Source organism: Ascidiella aspersa, chromosome 5 (genome assembly GCF_963924565.1).
Source record: "Ascidiella aspersa chromosome 5, kaAscAspe10.2, whole genome shotgun sequence".
Classification (NCBI taxonomy): domain Eukaryota; kingdom Metazoa; phylum Chordata; class Ascidiacea; order Phlebobranchia; family Ascidiidae; genus Ascidiella; species Ascidiella aspersa.
This window is the reverse complement of record NC_139451.1, coordinates 32,683,797-32,707,241: the sequence shown is the minus strand read 5'-3', so window position 1 is coordinate 32,707,241 and position 23,445 is coordinate 32,683,797. Positions and strand designations below refer to the sequence as shown.

Here is a 23,445-nt window from a genome sequence, read left to right as displayed (position 1 = left end):
ATAATAATTTTTTTAATTAAAAAACGACACTATTGTAAAATTCAGAATGTTGGTCGTGCTAACATTAAAGCAACGAAGTTTTTCTCAATATAGAAAACGGATAAAAATTGCGTTAATTTACTGTCAACTTTGTAAAACGTCAGTTAACACATTTGAGAAACAAGTTTCTATAAAATTGTTTAACATAGTGTACGCATTTTTCGGTTTAAGCGTGAAACATTACTATTTTCACAGTTAAAAATAAACTCATTTAAAGCCATTTAAAATCAATTTTTGTTACCTTTTTTTAGCACTAAATATCTTTCAAAATGTTAATAGTATTTTCAGACCCTAAAAATAATACCCTGTACCTGAAATACAACCATGAAAGAATCAAAAACGAAACTGTTCGAATAGGAACGTAAACTAATGTAATTTTAAAGCCAGATATGTTTCTCTCATAAAATGCTTAATCTTTACTTTGATGCGATAATCTCTGGATATCAGTTTTACAACATACATTTAAAATCATTTTTTGCTTTTCGTGCTGATTTTTATTCAACGCTTTCGCCAATTTATTTATTAATTTTACTGCGAAAGATGGTTTAGCAAATTAGCAGAAAGCGTTTTCTTCAAAATTAACTCATTTGGAGATTTTTTGTGGTCTGATAGCGCACAATTTTGAAAGTGAAATTTTACTAGAAGTGCGAGAACTAACTTTTACTGCGTTCTTCTGCTTTCTTTCAACCTTCCTACTGATGTCGATGTACACCAGTTAAATGTTTTAAATTTAAAGACATTTTTTATTTCTGCCTCTGATAATTGCAACATTTTGATTTACATTTCGCTATTTTTGTTCTTTTTTGTTTAAAAGAATACAAAAAAACATTTAATAAAAGCGTAAAAAAGGGCAAACATATTTTAAAATCATGCTTTACGTTAAATCACATTTAATAAAAACTTAGTGTCAACCAATTTAAACGCGACGCTACAGTAAAAATACTAATTTTAGGGGTACCGGTATTTTAAAATTATTTTTTGTGCCCTAAGGGTGTAAAATTTACTATTTGCTGTTAAAGTGAAACACCATAAAATGAAACGCTTGGGCAAAAATGGTAGAGTTTGAAGCAGAGAAAATGGCAGTTGCTTTTTTACGTTTCGCTTAGCCTCATGTCACTGGCATTTAAGTTCTATCGAAGTGTTTCTTTTGTATATTTCTGTATTGTGTTGTTTTTGCAGCAATAAAGGTTGGTTTGATATGAGTTTGACTTGTAAAAATGGTGTTTCAAAATTCACAACGTAGTTCTTGGTGGTTCGTTGTACGGGATTTAACTACTTAAATGTTTGCTTTTTCCTATTAGATTGAACATTAGTTACAAAATTCCTCGAAAACCTTGGAAATTGCTTTTTCATCGCGCCTTATCCATCACGCTCTCAGTCAAGTCTTGAATTTATTTACAAAATTCCTACAAAGCTGAGTGAATTAGGTTAAGCTTTATTCCAAAAGTTCACGGTGTATTTTGTGGAAAATGCGTGAATAATGTTGTAGAATCTACAGAATTTCGATGCAAATACAGTGTATTGTTTTTTTACTGAATTCAATCGAATGTTATACTAAATTTTTTAAATAATTGTTACAGTCACATACCCAACTATTATTACCAATATGTATTTATAGGAACACTCCGGAACACAAAAAAAATATCCAGAGAAAGATTCAATAATACCGATGTAATAATAAAGACATAAAAAAAATGAACAATGTTTTCCAACTATCTAAATAATTTATGTGCAATCTGTGGTAGTTTTTAACAGTGGTTCTCGATTTCCTGGCATGTAACCAATAGGCTTTTCGTATAAATTGCACATTTACTGGTTTCAAAAATGTTTCTTAGGTTTACTTCTGTTTATCAAAATTAAAACACTTAAATGTTTTAATACGTTGTAAGAAAGGTTGTAAGAATCAGGAAACGTTACTATAATTATACCTATACAAGAAGGAAAACACCAAAGTTATCACGCGTATACATGAATATTAACATATGACGTAACAAGATTATTGAAGTGTTATTAGCAAAATTAAACAATTAAAAAAAAGGGTATATATGAATCCTTCTTTTTTACATTGTGTCTCTAAAATGCAAAACATATAAATTAGGTTTTAAAGACGGGTCACAAGAAAATTCAAAAACGCAGAACTAATTCTGGTTAAAAAAAAAACACAATTTACAGTTCCACAACATGTTTGTGAAAATGCATATTGCATACGAAAGCTAAAGAGCGAAATACATTGAAAATATACCAGTGGACCAAAAAGTTTTACTCTAATATCGCTAAAACTGATATTAACATGAAATGTTTTGAACTGATGTTGGACCAATTTAAATATTTACATTTCGAATTATAATGTACACAAAGTTACATTTCGCACTATAAATGTACTAAACAGGACCAAAGCTCAATAAAAATATTAAAGCCATTGCATTTGTTAAAATCGACAATTTGCTGGTACAAATGTTGTTACACTAATGATGGCATGAGGTAACTCCTAAACGTTTGTAGACAACAAAATGTCGATTTCTTCGAATATAACGGCTTTAAGTAATTTTTAATTTAATGGTATAAGAAAAAGTGGTATAAGAAAAAGCAGATATGAAAAATCCCCCCCTCAACCCAATCTTCTCGCACTTCTTCTCTATTCCATGCCAACAGAGCTGCCCACCATACACGTCTGTGTGTTGATGTCGTAACGATTGGCAGCAGACTCAACCTTTTGCTCTGAACATAAAAAGTTATTAGTAGAAAGCTGAGAATTCCCAAATCCTTTTTTTCCGGCCGAGCTTGTCACATAATCAGCAAAACAATAGTTTTTCTCCACACAGATCACTCTGTTATAAGACACTCAGCGAGAACTAGTATTTTTGTTTAGTATCATGACAATTTTTGTCAGAGATGACATTTCAAAGTTACGTCATAACATGACGTCACAAATTTACATCTAAACGTGGCGTCACAAAAATGTAACCTTTAAAACACCACACAGTTTATTTATCTTGTTGGTTTTTGGCTGGAGAGGTGTTCCATTTAATATCGATTCACTCAAAAATAAAAACCCCCTACTTAAAGAATAAAAGTCAACTCACCGCGGATTGGAGGCAAAAGGAAGAAAGCATCCCATGAATATTTTGGATCAGGTGCCTCGAAGCGAATATTGATTCTACTCCCGCCTGTTGATGAGTCGATGTTCTTCACCATAACGTGCATTTCTTGGTGCCCGAGGGCCAAATCTTTTCCTTTAAATCTCCATAGGAAAGGTTCAACAACCTCCACCACGTCGCTAGTTAAAATCATTTTCATGATCCATTTCTTCCTTTAAAAGAAAAATATTTTCCTTGAATTAATTCTTGTAAAATTAATAGTGGAATCAATTTAGATTAGGAATGTCCAATAATATCGGATCGGAGCCGATACCTGATACCAATCGGTAGTATCGGGTTCGGTCGATACTAGGGTGGTAGCAAATATAATTTGTACATTACTGTCATGTTTTAAGACCGAATATAGTGTTTGTTACCTTGAACGGCAAGTTTCTGAGAAAATATTGCAAAAAGATCAACAGGTTCCTCAAAAGAAAAGCAAATTTCAGCAGAGCCTAAAAATCTTCTCTATTGGACTTATCATTTTGCTTATTTAACTGTAGTCATGACGTCATTTAGCCTCCAGTATTGGAATGGATGGCGATATGTTTTGCAAGGATTTATTTTATTTTATTCAACGACAATCCGGTGACAGTCTTATGACAGCCGACTACCTTATGTAGTGACACCATTTACTAAATCAGTTTTCAAGAACAACACGTTCAATAACTAATGATGTATAAAATGAATAATTTGACATTAAAACCTGCGGCGCATAGCGGTAAACAAAATGATGGATTAGGAGAAATTTAAATCTGGGTGTCAAAACAAAATATAATTCAACAGAGATCAATGCGACAAAAACAGCTGAGATGGCAACATTATTAAAGTTTTCACCAACAGATTACAAATTGAGCAAATCAAAATCGAACTTTTGGTAATTGAAAGTGGACACTCAAAAAAAAAATGCAACGGAGTCTCAGTAGCTCCGCAAAAACAAATAAAGTGTTAGATAAGGAACAAAGGACTGTGACTGAGTCTCAACATACAAAGAACAAAAGTTATTTTAGAATTCTTTCCGTATAAGTGGTACGTATTGACTGATTTATAGAAGAAAGTGGTTTTAATATTATTTGGAAATAATAAAACAGTGGATGCAGCATTTCATCGGGAGACTATTCCAGAGTCGTATTGTCTTGCAAACAAACGAGTTATGCATCATTTGGGTTTTCAGTACGATGGTCCAATGTGATGAATTAACTTAAAGAATAGTGACAAAGTGTGAACATTTCGTCTTAAATAAAGAGTTGGATCAAGGTCAAGTAGGAATGTACTGTGTGATGTGGTTCTCATACACCCTAGAATTAGGTTAGCTTAATCATATTGAACACTTTCAAGTAAGTCGTTGTCGGATTTACTACAATTGACATCAATGAGATCGGCGTATTCAAGCTTTGGAAGAAACACCAAATTCGGACATCTATAATTCTGACAATGAATTCCATTAGTACTCTTTATTATCCAAATAGGTCTACTTAGACAAAACATATTTTTATTAAACAAAACCAACCCGTATTTAAAGGTTTTCACGAATACACCATTCTTGCTGCTCTTCTGATCAACAATCAACCGTAACAGGGAGGTTTCTGTCACCTGATCCGAACTGGCGATGTCCACTTCCAGTTGGGACCTTTTAAACATATTTATAAAAAATACTGGTTTATAACAGTACAACAGTATAGATGGTGGAATCAAGTAACAATTATTTTACAATTAAAATCGCGAGGCATTGTTAAATCCATAACCATGAATAAAAATACACAAATGTCATAAGAAACAAAGCAGTTTTCAATCACATTTGTGTATTAGGAATCGTGTAGCACAGGGGTTACCAAACTTTTCATGAAATAAGGGCCAGATAGATTCAAGGCCAAAAACTGTGGTGAGCTTTAACAAACTGTCGTGCAGTTTAAAATTTCGTGAAATTTTTGTTTTAAATTGCATCCGCCCACATTTTAACTGTAATTTATCTTTATTAAAAAAAACTGCCGCGGTTGGCCGTAGTTTGGTAACCCCTGGTGTAGCACAAAAATGTATTTGTCAAAATTCAATCATACCAGTTTAACGAGTTCATGCTTGGTTTGCAAGAGCCAGTTGAAGGTTACTAAACCTATACAATATATCTATATACAGGGAGAAAAACACCAAAGTTATTACGCGTACACAAAGTCTACATAGTAATATTTTTATAATACATTCTAGCAAAACAAAAAAACACATATAACCAAAAATCGGCTATATAGGATTACTTTTGAAAATTTGTTTAAAGCATGACGTCCAAAAAAAAGTACTTGTAAACACATGATAAATTAGTTAAACAACATATGACAAGAAAATCTTTGAAAATTAACTTTTTTTGTTATGGAGAAGTACGAATGGGGTTAACACTAACGCAAGACATATTTGGGGGCAAAATTGGGTACGTTTGTTTACAGTATATACAAAGAAACAATTGACGGTACAACAAATAATCAGCTTAACACACCGGAAAACTAAAGGGTAGCACACCGGAAACTAAAGGGAGACAAGATAAGCTATTTAAATTAGTACTGATATTGTTTGGTGACTAATATGTGAGATTTTTTTATCAATAAAATAGGCGGTTAAAAATACATTTTCGTTTCTTTCACATACTTTACATTAAGCTGGACTACCATGACATGATGGTTAAATAAAATACATTTTTCAAAGGTATGCGCTTTATAGAAGTAAATATAAATTTATGATCACAAAGTTGTTGGGTTTGAAAAGTAACACATTCCTTTAGACATAACTACGCGAATGTAAGCTTGAACACCAAAAATATACATTGGACTGTGAACAGGCTATTTTAAAGTTAGAAACAAATATCTCAGTGTTTATGAATATCTGAGTCTTTATGAATGTCGAAAATCTTCATATGCCGTGGTTCTGCAGAATGATAAGCAACTTTTTCTATTTAAAATAATTAAGTTTACGAAGAAAAATCGTGACAGTTAAGTTGCATTTTTTGTAAGTCAATATTGGTCATAAATGAAATATTTCTTTTAAATTTCTTTAAAAAATATCATAAAAATCAGAATAGATAGATAGCCGGATTTATTTCCAGCTTCCCGTTGACATGCACACTAATCCATATCTTCTTGTGGAGGACAGAGTCCCCGTTTTTTGCACGAGCGACAGCCCTCCCGTCCTCCAGGATGCAAAGATCAACCTCATCGCTCCACAGATCAACATCCAGCTCTTGCTCTAACCCACGTCTAAATGGATAAATACAAGTTGATGAGGTATTGCATTTTCAATAATAATGTATCACTTAATGAATGGGTTTGCTAACCAAGCAGGGTTGTGTTTGAAGGCACATAATATGACCTTTAAACATATCCTAACAAAATATATGACCTTGAAACTTATCACAACAAAATACATGACCCTATCTTAGCATAATATATGACCTAGAAACAAACCTAAACACTACATATGACGTTAGAATTTTCCGAACACAACATATGACCTTGAAATGTTCTTCGGCATAACTAAAAAAACTTACCCTTTCCCAATTCTTGTTTTAAATATCTCTTTTGTATTTGAATGAATTGTATTTTGGCTCATCACTTTTATTTCACAGAAAGTTTGACCTTCTTTGATTAAAATCCAAATGAAGAACTCGCAAGGACGACCATTCATGTTTGACGCGTTCTATTAAATTTTCAAATGCAAGGATTGCAGCAAAATTACTGGTTTAGACTACTCATAAGTAGAGCGATTATTTTTTGACTTGTTAAAAAAAGTCAAAATTTTGTCAAATCAAAATTGAATAAAAATGCACATAAATCGTTAACAATATAAACTATAGTTAGCTTTTTGAAATTGTCTTTTAATTAAAATTTTATCACAAAACTTAGTTTTGAATTAAATTCAACGACATTTTAACTGTATTATATCTTCTTTGAAGCAAAATACGGTAGACACGAGCCGGCATGAATAACCACCCAGGCCGAGTTTATCGCATTAGGTTCAGGTTGAGCTTTGTTTTTGCCTTATAAAGTTGTGTGTCTCTGATTTTGACAAATACGTTAAACAGTAACAAATACGTTAAACAGTAAATTGTATTTTTTCGATTGTGATTTCCAATTATCTCATTTCCTATTTTGTTTTACATTAATTATCTCATTTCCTATTTTGTTTAACATTTTAGGTTTTTCTTAAATTTTTTTAAATTAAAAAAAATAATCGCCCTAATCAGGTAACCCTATATATACGGCGCTATTTTGAGTCCGTTAACCACAATCAATATAAATATAATTTTAAATCTGCAACACATCTCCGACTTGACCCAGGTGTACTTTTTCGAGTCAGCTTGCTTCGATCTGATTTACGCATAACTTTGGGTTTTATTTTATTTTTTTAATTGTAACTGTTTTGCTGCAGATACCTTCATATTGACTTGAAACTTGCGTGACTTTTCAATGAACCTGGCCACTTGTTGTTGTTCGTTATTCTTTGAGCCGAACGGTACCTGCATCAACAAGCATGATTTAAGTAACCTTTAGTTACTGTGGCTTAAAGGCTTTAGAGTAAAAATAATTGATTTAACTTAACTTGCTTAGCCAAATAACCTGATTTCTTTGATTAAAAATATTTTGGTAAGTTCAGATTTCGGTAGACTTTGTATACATAAAAATAATTTCGTTGCTTCATGTTTGTTTGTTGTGTTCGCTTTGCGGAATGATATTAGAAATTAAAATAGATTACCCAACTTAAAGAGTTGTCCATTTTGAGTGCACAGCTTGACTTAATTTCCTTTGTGTTGAAGTCGTTTATCTGAAAGATAATATTGTATAAACTAGTCGATCAACAATCAAATGATAATTAAGATTTATCAGAATATGAATGTTATTTGGCCAACAGAACTTTAAGTTATGGTGCAATCATTTTGATGAAATATTAAGACAAATTCCCATATTTACCAATATTTAAAACAAAAAACTAAGTATAATCGACAAAAGTACCATTTTGAAAAGTTAATCAAAATCGTTTACATACTTCGCTGTCATAAGCTTGAACAAACTACTTATTTTAAAAATAATCCTTCGAGTTCAAACAATTCGGGATGACACTTCAATTTTTAGAAAAAAATACTCGATAGGCAGTTTTTACAACGCCCAACAATGACAAGCTGGATAATTAATAATGCGGCTATGATGGACAATGCTAAAGTGGTCAATAAAAAACGCCGTATATGACAAAGTTGTTTAACTAATAAAGTATAAAATATTATAATTTCATTAAAATAACATTCGGCTGTAAAATTACGTCACTCACTAAAAGCTATTAATGTTTTCCACCCGGTGTCGCCAAAGGGTTACCGATTAAGGTTTTTTTAACCGATCGCGTATTTATGTCGAAATAATATATATATTTTGTCCAAATTAATAAAAATACCAGAACCTCTTGTAAGTACAATAGTGAGATGAATTCTTTTCAAGTCGCTAGAATTCTTATTTAGTTGATATTTACAATAAAGTCTAACACAATTTGTCATTGTAAAATTAATTTTGTCAGTGTAAAATTTTATTGTTAAAACTTTCAATATAGCAAAATGTAGAAGATTTGATCAAACCACGAAAGCCAATTAGCTTACTTTGAGGTTTGGATGTGTAATTATTTACAGATTATAACGTCACTTACAATTTCTTGATGTTCCAAAATCTCCTCCTCACTCTGGGAAATAATATAAGTGTTCAAATATAAATAGTATTACAGATCACTGGTTATCCTAATAACTCTATGTGGTAAAGGTCCCACTTTTAACAAATGTGTTTGGCGTTCAAATATAGAACTGCCATTATTACAACTTTAAGTTATTTCGAGTCATTTAACTGAAAAGAAAGTATTTTTAGTATATCAACAATCAAATTATGATTTCGTTTTTATGAATTATTTTTAATCGGTTATGAATGTTATTTGGTCAACACAACGTTAAAGTATGGTGCAATAATTTCCGTTTATGTCGAAATAATAAGTATTATGAATTTTCTAAAATAAATAAAAATATTTTTTTTGAAATTACAATTTAGAGATGAATTCTTTTTAAGTCGCTAGAATTATTTAGTTGATATTTCCCATACAGTGTAATACAATTTATTCGTAGATATTAAATTAAGGGCTTATACTGCACGATTTATGTAATTATGACTGTTTAAAGTTTAAACAATATTTTAAATCTCAAATTAAACCTTTCTTATCTATTCTCTTGTGTCCAGCTCATTTACTACAACATGGATAACGTAACAAAATTATGCAATTAAGTCTGTAATGATTCGAACACGCCTACCGGTATATAGCGAGGGTTTATTTTGGCATATTGTTGGTGTGCGACCATGTCGGATAAACGTCTAATTTACACGTTTCTTATCATCACAGGTTTTACAAATAAATAAAATGATACCACGCGTTTTTGTAAATTTTTTTTTACTTTTGTTCTGGCCTCCCGGAATATTTAAGGAATATTGTTAAATACCTGGTGCCAGTCAAAAAGGTATATCAGCTGGGTTTTGCAAGAACCAAAACCAAATGAATCTTTTAAATGACCTGCAAAAATATATAAGGATAAAAGGGTATTACTAAATATACAAGGGTGCAAACTTTAAATGTAAAAGTCAAACATCATTATTTGAAGTCTACCTTTTTAACAAACTGGTGGATTTATTCAAACTCTGGAAACCAAAAGCGTCATTCGGAGGTTTGAATGCGATTATCGGAATTCACTTACCTCAGGGAAGCATATTGGCCGGCTCGTCTTATTATATACAAGGGCTTTATTTAAAGTTACAAACCTTCTATTTATAATTAAGGTGATTTGCATTTAAATATACAGTGTGATACAATTTATTTCTAATAATATAAAATAAAGAGTTCTAGTGCTAAAAATGAATTTTAATTTAGGACATTCTTTGGAAATAGTTTGTTAGCGGGGTCTTTTCAAGAGAAATTCATTTTTTGCGTCACGTTTAAGTGGGTTTTGGCTTATATAACACGGGGTTTGTGAAAACAGTCTGGTATTATGTTGAATTCAACTGAAAGCCGATAAATGCCTAAAAGTTTTAATGCAATAATGAACTTACTCACACGCTTTGACATCACGCGAAAAACGTTAAATCTCCGAAAAAATATAAAAGGGTTATTTTTTATATTTATATATTTTTTTTATTATTTCTATATATTGTTTTATATCTAAACCTTTTTATATTCAACACTCGTTGCTTAGATTTAATCTACAATAACGAAGTATCTTTAGGAGATCCGTATTTTTCATTTGTAAACTTGCCCAAGTCCAAATGATGATTTAGCTTTATCTCATTTAAATATTCTATTCTCTTTTGGCTAAATATGAAAGAAAGTCTATGAAAGCGTATTGTTGAAAACCTTGTGCAACCAAAAGTGAAAACTAAGTATAGTTCGTAAGCAGTACGATGTTGTAAATAACAATCAATTTTATTGTTAAGTCAAATACAATTAAACAAAACGTATAATAAGTGTTCAAATATAAATAGTATTACAGATCACTGGTTATCCTAATAACTCTATGTGGTAAAGGTCCTACTTATAACCAAATGTGTTTGGCGTTCAAATATAGAACTGCCATTATCACAACTTTAAGTTATTTCGAGTCATTTAACTGATAAGAAAGTATTTTTAGTTTATCAACAATCAAATTATGATTTCGTTTTTATGAATTATTTTTAATCGGTTATGAATTTCATTTTTTTTTTTTTTTTTTTTTTTTTTTTTTTTTTTGTGTCAACACAACGTTAAAGTATGGTGCAATAATTTCTAGAACATTTTAAGACGAATTTTGTTATTTCCAACTGAAAAGTTAATAATGCAGACTTTGTTAAAGTGTTTAATGGAAAACGCCGTCATGACAAAGTTGCTTAATTAAAAAAGTATAAAAGCAAGTTATTTAATTGTTGAAACAAGAACCGCCAGTTGTAAAATTACGTCAATCTGTCAAGCCTACTAATGTTTTCCGCCAGATGTCGCCAAAGTGTTTTCACTCGCGCGTTTATGTCGCAATAATAAGTATTAGGAATTTTCTGCAAAGGAAAAAAAATACCAGGTGTTCTTGTAACTACAATATTAAGATGAATTTTTTCAATTCGCTAGAATTCGTATTTAACTGATATTAACCATGCAGTGTAATACAATTTATTTCAAATAATATCAAATAAAGAGATCTAGTGCTTAAAATTAATTTTAATTTATCACATTCTTTGTAAATAGTTTTTAGTGAGGTCTTTTCAAGAGAAATTTATATTTTGGTCACGTTTAAATGGTGGATTTTGGCTTATAATACGGGGTTTTGGCAAAAACAATTTGGTATTATGTTAAATTAACCTGAAAGCAAAAAAATTCTCCAAATTTTAATGCAATGTTAACTTACTCACAGACTTTGACATCACTTTTTGACATCATCACGAAAAAAGTAGTAAACCAGTTAAATCTCCGACAGCTAAGAAGGTTTATTTACCAGGTATATTTAGAATGCAAATCACCAAGAAGGAAAAAAAAAAAAAAGAAACAATTTCGCCCTAAGACGCAATAAGCTTTCCCCTATTTTTTCACTTGCAAATTAGCAAGTCTGAATAATGATTTCGTTTAACCTTTACAACCTTTTTATTTTCTTGTATCCAGTCCATTTTTACTACAACAAGGATAACGTAACAATAGATTTGATTAGGTCTACAGTGTATTTTAACGAGCCTACCGCTATAGAGCGGGTTTATTTTGGAATATTGTTGGTTTGCGACCAGCCGACCATATGAGGTATAAGTTTGATTTACACGTTTCTAAAATCACAGCGTATGGTTATAAACCTTGTGCAAGCAAAAAGTTATATGTGATGTCGCCAAAGGGTTACCGCTTAAGGTTTTTTAACTTATCGCGCATTTATGTTGCAATAATAAATATTAAGAATTTTCTTAAAAGGAATAAAAATATCAGAACCTCTTGCAACTACAAGATTGAGATGATTGCCTAAAAGCCGCTAGAATTCTTATTCAGTTGATATTTACCATACAGTCTAGTACAGATTATTCCTGAATAATATCGAATAAGGACTTAAATTGCAACAAAATTTCTAATTTCAATTTAGCGCATTTCTTACGTGAATCACACCAACGTAACTAAACGGTATGATTATGTATGTTGTGAATTCTAGCACGCCTACCGGAAAAATGAGAGGGCTTATTTTACAATATTGATGTGATCAATTCAGGCCTAAGTTTAATTTAACCTTTTAATAAAATCAAAGATTTTACAAATAAATAAAATGATACACCAAGGTTTTTTTTAGGTCTAATTCATTTACTAGTCTCTTTTGATTTAGGAAGCGTGTTTTTATAAACTTTGTGCGAATATTAAATGTAATTATTATTATAGTTCATAAGAATTGTACTGTTTTAGAAGTAGATTAACAACTAAATTTTATTTAAGTTAAATGTGTAAAAAACTATCAATACAACAAACTGTAGTAGATACATTCAAACCACGAAATCCAAAGGCCACTTTGAGGTTTCAATAAGATAATTAGCCTTATTTACAAATAGTGACGTCACTTACTTGTTTAAAGCTTTAATTTTATATCAACTCCAGTATTGGCTGAAAAAAATGCGAGTGTTATAAAATATAAAATATACACATCACTGGTTTATCAAAATATGAATGTTATTTGGAAAACACAACTTTAAGTTATGGTGCAATCATTTTAATAAAATATTAAGACAAATTCCCTTATTTGCCAATATTTAGAGCAAAAAACTAAGTTTAACCGAGAAGTAGACTGTTATTCTCAAAAGTTGGTCAAAATCGGTTATGAATATTATTTGCTCAACACAACGTTAATGTATGGCGTAATAATTTCTAGAACATTTTAAGACGATTTTCATTAATTTAAGCCGAACAATTTATACTGCGGCTATAATGGACAATGCTAAAGTGATCAATGAAAAACGCCGTCCATGACAAAGTTGTTTAATTAAAAAGTATAAAATATTATTATTTCGTTGAAATAACACTTAGCTGTCAAATGACGACACTCAAAAGCTATTAATGTTTTCCACCAGATGTCGCTAAAGAATCATCGTTTAAGGTTTTTCAACTGATCGCGCGTTTATGCCGCAATAATAAGTATTCAAAATTTTCTGCAAATTAATAAAAATACCAGAACCTCTTGGAACTATAATACGCAGACGAATTCCTTGCAAGCCGCTATAATAAATTATTTATTCGTATTTTTATACTAAATAAGGACTTCTAATGCTAAAAATTAATTTCAATTTAGTACATTATTTCGTTTGATGGCACAGCAACGCTGAAGAGGTAACAAAACAAAACGTATTTACTTTCAGCTTTAATTCAATGGAATGGTTTGAATTTAATCTAAGCCACAAGGCCAAGTAATTTAGGATTCCATTAGTTTATGAAGTGAAAAATTGAAGAACTATGCACAACCTTGTTTTCATTGCAACGTGTAACTTTAACGCATTTCGTTGAAACAACATGTTTATGAAAATATCTTGTTCAACTTTGCACTGAGACAATTTTTTTTCTGGCAAAATTAAACAAATCACAAAAATAAGACAAACCATGTGTTGTTAGATGTGACTGATAGGTTAATTATTATAAATTTAAAGGAGCCTGGTTCTTTGAGAGGTACTAATTACGCAGGCCAACATAAAAAGAAAGGTAATTATGAAATGGAATGAAAATCGGTGTCCTTGAGAAAGAAAAAAGGATAAGAATAATTTAAACTAGACGGGGGTGCGGTTGTTGTATATTTTGTCGGGGATATATTTTCAGGGTTAAGTGTTTATTTTATTCACTTTATTTTATTTCACATTCATTACGTGGCCCGAAAAAAAAAAATTTTTTTTGGACACATGTTGTTTTTATCCGAATTATTATGTGGCCCGAAAAAAAAAAAATTTTTTTTTGGACACATGTTGTTTTTATCCGAATTATTATGTGGCCCGAAAAAAAAAATTTTTTTTTGGACACATGTTGTTTTTGTCCGAATTATTATGTGGCCCGAAAAAAAAAATTTTTTTTTGGACACATGTTGTTTTTGTCCGAATTATTATGTGGCCCGAAAAAAAAAATTTTTTTTTGGACACATGTTGTTTTTGTCCGAATTATGTGGCCCGAAAAAAAAAATTTTTTATTTTTATTTTTTATTTTTTTTTTTTCAGTCAATTTTTTATGGCTCACTTTTGAAAAGGAAAAAATCATAGCTGGAACATGAAATTTTCACAACTGTTAAATACCCTCCCAAAGTTGTTTCTAATATAAAAAAAAATTGCCTAGGTTGTAAGGGGTGGTTTTTAGGGGGGTAAAACTGTCATTTTTTGTTAATTTTGGTTTTCGGCACTTTTCAGAGATGAAAAAATGCAAAAAAAATCTGATATATATATGGATGATGAATACATTACATATACAATGCTAAGTAACAAAATTTTAAACTTTACCCCTGAACTTTTCATCCGGGGGGTCAAAATGTAAAACACTTACTTTAGGAAATTTCAATGATATATTTACACTAGAAGGAAATGACATAAAAATCTGAAAATTTCACAAATGTTAGAGAACCATTTAAAGCTGATGTTAAAATAAACATTTTACCTCTTGAAAATAGGGGAGTATTTTAGGGGGGCAAATTTAAAATTCGTCCATTTTTGTGTTTAGAGGTGTCTAAAAAACTAAAGAAAACATTGTTAAATAGTTTTCAATTATAAAGACAAATTATAGGTTGCTTCACAGCAAAATTTTGACCTTCAACTCAAAATAATTAACCCATGGGGGAAAATAATTAACCAAAAATATAGAAATTAAAGTGATTTTTGATGGAAAAAAAATTGCAAATAAAGTGGTGTACACTGCCTGGCAGATTTTTTATTTAGACTTGCGGCGGTAAAATATGTTGTTTTGTAAGAGCAATAAGTTAATTCACTAAGACGAGACATTTTGCACAATGGATGTTGCACGCGCTGGACAAAAAAAGCACAGCAGGGAGCCAGCCGCTTCGCGGCCAGAATAAGGCAAGCGATATAAACAAATTCTGTATTGAAGGTTTTCTGCCGCTAGATTAAAGTAGATAGCTGTAAAGAACTAAATCGAACACATCACACTATTGATTTTTGTCCCCAATTATAGGCGTATAGGGGTGCAAGAAAAAATTGTCAAATATTTTTCAATTATAAAGACAAGTTATTGGTTTGCTTCGCAGCCAAATTTATATTAAGACCACTGGCAGTCCATCTTGTAAAAGTGCACCATGTCCAACCTATAACACGCAACTTCGGGCCACATCCGCTTTTGCCTGCTAAAGCACCGAAACTGGAAGCACAACATTGGGAGTATATGGACACTGACAAATAAGACCCGTTGAAAGAATATAGAATAACCAAGGAATAACACCCTGGTAAAGTATAGTGGAACTGCGCTATACCCCCCCCCCCCCTGGTATAATATAGTAGAACCGCGCTATAACACCTTAGCAAAATATACAAAAACCGCACACCCAGTCTAGTTTTTTTTTTTTTTTTTTTTTTCAGTCAATTTTTTATGGCTCACTTTTGACGAGGAAAGAAACATAGTTGGAATATGAAATTTTCACAACTGTTAAATACCCTCCCAAAGTTGTTTCTAATATAAAAAAAAAATTGCCTAGGTTCTAAGGGGTGGTTTTTAGGGGGGTAAAACTGTCATTTTTTGTTAATTTTGGTTTTCGGCACTTTTCAGAGATGAAAAAATGTAAAAAAAATCTGATATATTTATGGATGATGGATACATGACATATACAATGCTAAGTAACAAAATTTTAAACATTAGCCCTGAACTGTTTATCCGGGGGGTCAAAATGCACAACACTTTAGGAAATTTCAATGATATATTTGCACTAGAAGGAAACGACATAAAAATCTGAAAATTTCACAAATGTTAGAGAACCATTTAAAGCTGATGTTAAAATAAACATTTTACCTCTTGAAAATAGAGTATTTTAGGGGGGCAAAATTAAAATTCGGCCATTTTTGTGTTTAGAGGTGTCTAAAAAACTAAAGAAAACATTGTTAAATAGTTTTCAATTATAAAGACAAATTATAGGTTGCTTCACAGCAAAATTTTGACCTTCAACTCAAAATAATTAACCCATGGGGGGAAAATAATTAACCAAAAATATAGAAATTAAAGTGATTTTTTGATGGAAAAAAAATTGCAAACAAAGTGGTGTACACTGCCTGGCAGATTTTTTATTTAGACTTGCGGCGGTAAAATATGTTGTTTTGTAAGAGCAATAAGTTAATTCACTAAGACGAGACACTTTGCACAATGGATGTTGCACGCGCTGGACAAAAAAAGCACAGCAGGGAGCCAGCCGCTTCGCAGCCAGAATAAGGCTAGCGATATGAACAAATTCTGTATTGAAGGTTTTCTGCCGCTAGATTAGAGTAGATAGCTGTAAAGAACTAAATCGAACACATCACACTATTGATTTTTGTCCCCAATTAGAGGCGTATAGGGGTGCAAGAAAAAATTATCAAATATTTTTCAATTATAAAGTCAAGTTATAGGTTTGCTTCGCAGCCAAATTTATATTAAGACCACTGGCAATCAATCTTGTAAAAGTGCACCATGTCCAACCTATAACACGCAACTTCGGGCCACATCCGCTTTTGCCTGCTAAAGCACCGAAACTGGAAGCACAACATTGGGAGTATATGGACACTGACAAATAAGACCCGTCGAAAGAATATAGAATAACCAAGGAATAACACCTTGGTAAAGTATAGTGGAACTGCGCTATACCCCCCCTGGTATAATATAGTAGAACCGCGCTATAACCCCCTAGCAAAATATACAAAAACCGCACACCCTGTCTAGTTATTTTTTTATTTTTTTTTTTTTCAGTCAATTTTTTTGTTGTTCACTTTTGACAAGGAAAAAAACATAGTTGGAACATGAAATTTTCACAACTGGTAAATACCCTCCCAAAGTTGTTTCTAATATAAAATTTTTGTGCACAAGATCTAAGGGGAGGTTTTTAGGAGGGCAAAACTGTCATTTTTTACTAATTTTGGTTTTAAGCACTTTTCAGAGATAAAAAAATGTAAAAAAAATCTGATATATTTATGGATGATGGATACATGACATATACAATGCTAAGTAACAAAATTTTACACCTTACCCCTGAACTTTTCATCCGGGGGGTCAAAATGCACAACACTTTAGGAAATTTCAATGATATATTTACACTAGAAGGAAATGACATAAACATCTGAAAATTTCACAAATGTTAGAGAACCATTTAAAGCTGATGTTAAAATAAACATTTTACCTCTTGAAAAAAAGGGGAGTAATTTAGGGGGGTAAAATTAAAATTCGGCCGTTTTTGTGTTTAGAGGTGTCTAAAAAACTAAAGAAAACATTGTTAAATAGTTTTCAATTATAAAGACAAATTATAGATTGCTTCTCAGGCCAATTTTGAACTTCAATTTAAAATAATTAACCTATGGGGGAAAACAACTAAACAAAAATATAGAAATTAAAGTGATTTCATTCATAGAATAAAAACTGGAAACAGAGTGGTGTACACTGCCTCCACAATTTTTCATTTCAATCTGCGGCGGTAAAATATGTTGTTTTGTAAAAGCAATAAGTTAATTTACTAAGAGAAGCCTCTTTTTAAAAGGCAAGTCGCACGCGCTTAGTTTCCCTGAGACAAGCCACTTCGCACAATGAATGTTGCACGCGCTGGACAAAAAAAGCACAGTAGGCAGCCAGACGCTTCGCGGCCAGAATAAAGCAAGCGATATGAACAAATTCAGCAATGATGGTTTTCTGCCGCTAGGTTAGAGTATATAGCTGTAAAGAACTAAATCGATTACGTCACACTATTGACTTTTGTCCCCAATGAGAGGCGTACATGGGTGCAAGAAAAAATTGTCAAATATTTTTCAATTATAAAGACAAGTTATAGGTTTGCTTCGCAGCCAAATTTATATTAAGACCACTGGCAATCATTCTTGTAAAAGTGCACCCTGTCCAACCTATACCACGCAACTTCGGGCCACATCCGCTTTTGCCTGCTAAAGCACCGAAACTGGAAGCACAACATTGGGAGTATATGGACACTGACAAATAAGACCCGTTGAAAGAATATAGAATAACCAAGGAATAACACCCTGGTAAAGTATAGTGGAACTGCGCTATACCCTCCTGGTATAATATAGTAGAACCGCGCTATAACCCCCTAGCAAAATATACAAAAACCGCACACCCTGTCTAGTTATGTGGCCCGAAAAAAAAAATTTTTTTTTGGACACATGTTGTTTTTGTCCGAATTAATTTTTTTTTTTTTTATGGCTCACTTTTGACAAGGAAAAAAACATAGTTGGAACATGAAATTTTCACAACTGTTAAATACCCTCCCAAAGTTGTTTCTAATATAAAAAAAAATTGCCTAGGTTCTAAGGGGTGGTTTTTAGGGGGGTAAAACTGTCATTTTTTGTTAATTTTGGTTTTCGGCACTATGGCTCACTTTTGACAAGGAAAAAAACATAGTTGGAACATGAAATTTTCACAACTGTTAAATACCCTCCCAAAGTTGTTTCTAATATAAAAAAAAATTGCCTAGGTTCTAAGGGGTGGTTTTTAGGGGGGTAAAACTGCCACTTTTTGGTAATTTTGGTTTTCGGCACTTTTCAGAGAAGAAAAAATGTAAAAAAAATGTGATATATTTATGGATGATGGATACATGACATATACAATGCTAAGTAACAAAATTTTAAACATTAGCCCTGAACTGTTTATCCGGGGGGTCAAAATGCACAACACTTTTTCAATGATAAATTTCAATGATATATTTACACTAGAGGGAAACGACATAAAAATCTGAAAATTTCACAAATGTTAGAGAACCATTTAAAGCTGATGTTAAAATAAACATTTTACCTCTTGAAAATAGGGGAGTATTTTAGGGGGGCAAAATTGAAATTCGGCCATTTTTGTGTTTAGAGGTGTCTAAAAAACTAAAGAAAACATTGTTAAATAGTTTTCAATTATAAAGACAAATTATAGGTTGCTTCACAGCAAAATTTTGACCTTCAACTCAAAATAATTAACCCATGGGGGAAAATAATTAACCAAAAATATAGAAATTAAAGTGATTTTTTGATGGAAAAAAAATTGCAAACAAAGTGGTGTACACTGCCTGGCAGATTTTTTATTTAAACTTGCGCCGGTAAAATATGTTGTTTTGTAAGAGCAATAAGTTAATTCACTAAGACGAGACACTTTGCACAATGGATGTTGCACGCGCTGGACAAAAAAAGCACAGCAGGGAGCCAGCCGCTTCGCGGCCAGAATAAGGCAAGCGATATGAACAAATTCTGTATTGAAGGTTTTCTGCCGCTAGATTAGAGTAGATAGCTGTAAAGAACTAAATCGAACACATCACACTATTGATTTTTGTCCCCAATTAGAGACGTATAGGGGTGCAAGAAAAAATTGTCAAATATTTTTCAATTATAAAGACAAGTTATAGGTTTGCTTCGCAGCCAAATTTATATTAAGACCACTGGCAATCAATCTTGTAAAAGTGCACCATGTCCAACCTATAACACGCAACTTCGGGCCACATCCGCTTTGCCTGCTAAAGCACCGAAACTGGAAGTACAACATTGGGAGTATATGGACACTGACAAATAAGACCCGTTGAAAGAATATAGAATAACCAAGGAATAACACCCTGGTAAAGTATAGTGGAACTGCGCTATACCCCCCCTGGTATAATATAGTAGAACCGCGCTATAACCCCCTAGCAAAATATACAAAAACCGCACACCCTGTCTAGTTTTTTTTTTTTTTATGTGGCCCAAAAAAAAAATTTTTTTTTGGACACATGTTGTTTTTGTCTGAATTATTTATTTTTTTTTTCAGTCAATTTTTTTGTGGCACACTTTTGACAAGGAAAAAAACATAGCTAGAACATGAAAATTTCACAACTGTTAAATACCATCCCAAAGTTGTTTCTAATATAAAAAAAATTTGCCCAGGTTATAAGGGGTGGTTTTTAGGGGGGCAAAACTTTCATTTTTTGTTAATTTTGGTTTTGAGCATTTTTCAGAGATAAAAAAATGCAAAAAAAATCTGATATATTTATGGATGATGGATACATTACATATACAATGCTAAATAACAAAATTTTAAACTTTACCCCTGAACTGATCATGCGGGGTGTCAAAATGTAAAACACTTTAGGAAATTTCAATGATATATTTACACTAGAAAAACATCTTAAAACTTCACAAATGTTAGAGAACCATTTGAAGCTGATGTTAAAATAAAAATTTTACCTCTAGAAAAAAAGGGGAGTAATTTAGGGGGACAAAATTAAAATTCGGCCGTTTTTGTGTTTAGAGGTGTCTAAAAAACTAAAGAAAACATTGTTAAATAGTTTTCAATTATAAAGACAAATTATAGATTGCTCCTCAGGCAAATTTTGAACTTCAATTTAAAATAATTAACCTATGGGGGAAAATAACTAAACAAAAATATAGAAATTAAAGTGATTTCATTTATAGAATAAAAACTGGAAGCAGAGTGGTGTACACTGCCTGGCAGATTTTTTCATTTAAACTTGCGGCGGTAAAATATGTTGTTTTGTAAAAGCAATAAGTTAATTTACTAAGAGAAGCCTGTAGTGGCAAGCTTGTATTCGGTCAGCGTGTTCTGATGAATGTAAGTAGTTGCCACGTGCGCGACACGCAAACACAAAACACACGAAAAAGGCAAATGCGAACACGTACATAAAAAGGCATAAGACACGCTTCGCTTAACATGCTGCAGGGGCTACATTACTCCCCCCTAGAAGCGGGTTAAAATTTTTACGTGGCCGACCTCGTCTTCTGGGAACGTGCAGTTGCACTGGTTGCGTTGGGTCTACATAAGCAGGTTTAAGGCGATCAACAGAGATAGTTTGTCGCTGTCCCGCAATGTCTACAACAAAATACTTAGCGTGGCGTTCGAAAACTTTATAAGGGCCCTCATAAGGAGGATTTAAAGGGGGGCGGTAACCATCTTTGCGAACAAAAACATATGCACAACTTAACAAGACACGCGGAACATCAATGATAACATTACGATGCTTTGACATTGGCGTGGGGAGAAAGTTACCAATTGAGTTTCGAAGCGTTTGAAGAAACTCTGTCGGCTCACCCAAGTTAGTTGCGTGAGGGATAAAATCCCCAGGCAGGGAAATAGTTGTTCCATAGACCAACTCCGCGCTTGATGCTTTTAAATCTTCTTTTGGCGTAGCCCGAATTCCTAATAGAACCCAGGGCAATTCGTCTATCCAGTTTGCTGCCTGCATTCGTGCCATTAAAACGCTTTTCAAATGCCGATGAAAGCGTTCGACAAGACCGTTGGCTTGGGGATGGTAAGCTGTAGTGCATCTATGCTTAATTCCAATAAGTTGAGTGACTTTAGCCCACAGCTGCGACGTAAATTGTGGCCCTCTATCGGAGGACATTTCCGAAGGAACGCCAAAGCGGGCAATCCAATGAAATGCAAATGCACGTGCACACGTTTCTGTTGTAGCGTCAGGCATTGGGACTGCTTCCGGCCACCTGGAAAATCGATCTACAATTGTTAGCAAATACCTGTTGCCTTTCGATGTGGGTAGAGGTCCAACGATATCCACGTTGATATGTTGAAATCGAGCTGTTGGAATGGGATAGGTCTCCAATGGTGAATGAACATGGCGTTGCACTTTTGCTGTTTGACACTTGATGCATTGTCGGCTCCATTCCTGTATTTCTTTGTTTAAGCCATGCCAAACAAACTTAGATGCTATGAGCTTTTGAGTTGCACGAATAGACGGATGGGCTAGACCGTGAACTGCGTCAAAAACTTTTTTTCGCCAAGTTTTTGGTATAATAGGCCGTGGACTACCTGTTGAAATGTCACACAAAATAGTTACACTGGACGATCCAATACAAATATCTTCGAGTTTTAATTTTGAAATAGCGGTACGGTAGGCTTGCACTTCCGGATCCTGCTGTGCTGCTGCTAACTGAAAGTAATCAATGTCAATTAGGTCCTGCTGAACCGAATTAAGAAATACACGAGAAAGTGCATCTGCGACCACATTTTGCTTACCTTCTACATGTCTGACGTCTGTAGTATATTCGGAGATCGCAGTAAGGTGGCGTTGTTGTCTCGCAGACCAAGGATCAGCAACTTTTTTGAAAGCAAAGGTGAGAGGCTTATGATCGGTGTACGCTGTAAATGCTCTTCCTTCGAGAAAGTAGCGAAAATGTCTGACGGACAGGTGCAACGCAAGGAGTTCGCGATCGAACGCACTGAATCGAGTTTCGGCTGGTCGTAAATGCCTGCTAAAAAATGCAAGTGGCATCCACGTATTGTGAATGTATTGTTCGAGAACTGCCCCGACAGCTGTTTCGGATGCGTCGACTGTCAAGGCGGTTGGAGCCTGGTGCTGCGGATGAACCAGCGTAGTGGCATGCTCCAGTGCTGCTTTTGCTTTGTTGAAAGCACTCTGTAGTTCATCAGTCCAAACTAGTGTCTTGCTTTTTGTAGACAATGCTTTGTATATCGGGGACATTATTCGTGCGGCAGCTGGAATAAATCTGTGGTAAAAATTGACCATACCTGCAAATTCTTGTAGTGCTTTAAGTGTTGTTGGTTTTGGAAAGCGACGGATTGTTAAAACTTTGTCTGGAAGTGGTCTTGCTCCATTGCAGTCGACGCGATGACCAAGGAAATCAATTGTAGACTTTCCAAACGAGCACTTGTTTAGGTTAATAACAAGTCCGTTATCTGCAAGTCTTTGAAAAATTTGTTTGAGGTGTACGAGGTGCTGCTTTATTGACTTACTGGCAACTAGAATGTCGTCTAGATAAACGAATGCAAAATCAAGCGTTTGACAAACTGTATCCATAAGGCGTTGGAACGCTTGTGCGGCGTTTTTTAACCCAAACGGCATACGTAGAAATTCAAACAAACCAAAAGGTGTGATCACCGCAGTTTTTGCTATATCTGCTTTGGCAACCGGTACTTGATGATAACCTCTTACCAAATCAATTTTAGAAAATACTTTTGCTCCCGCTAAACGTGCGGAGAAATCCTGAATATGCGGTATAGCATACCTGTCAGGTTGGGTAGCTGCATTCAATCGCCTGTAATCGCCGCAAGGTCTCCAGTCGCCAGA

The 23,445-nt window shown here is 33.1% G+C and overlaps 1 protein-coding gene across 1 annotated transcript; it reads right to left on the bottom strand.

Annotated features, from left to right (window-relative positions):
- Positions 1-6,231: 6,231 nt before the first annotated feature.
- LOC146146410 (uncharacterized) lies at positions 6,232-6,845 on the bottom strand. The gene is made up of 2 exons (XM_083390434.1): positions 6,706-6,845; positions 6,232-6,415 (listed from the first exon to the last, which is right to left on the bottom strand). The coding sequence occupies exons 1-2, from the start codon at positions 6,840-6,842 to the stop codon at positions 6,232-6,234; spliced, it is 321 nt and encodes a 106-aa protein (XP_083246560.1). The 5' UTR covers positions 6,843-6,845.
- Positions 6,846-23,445: the final 16,600 nt, after the last annotated feature.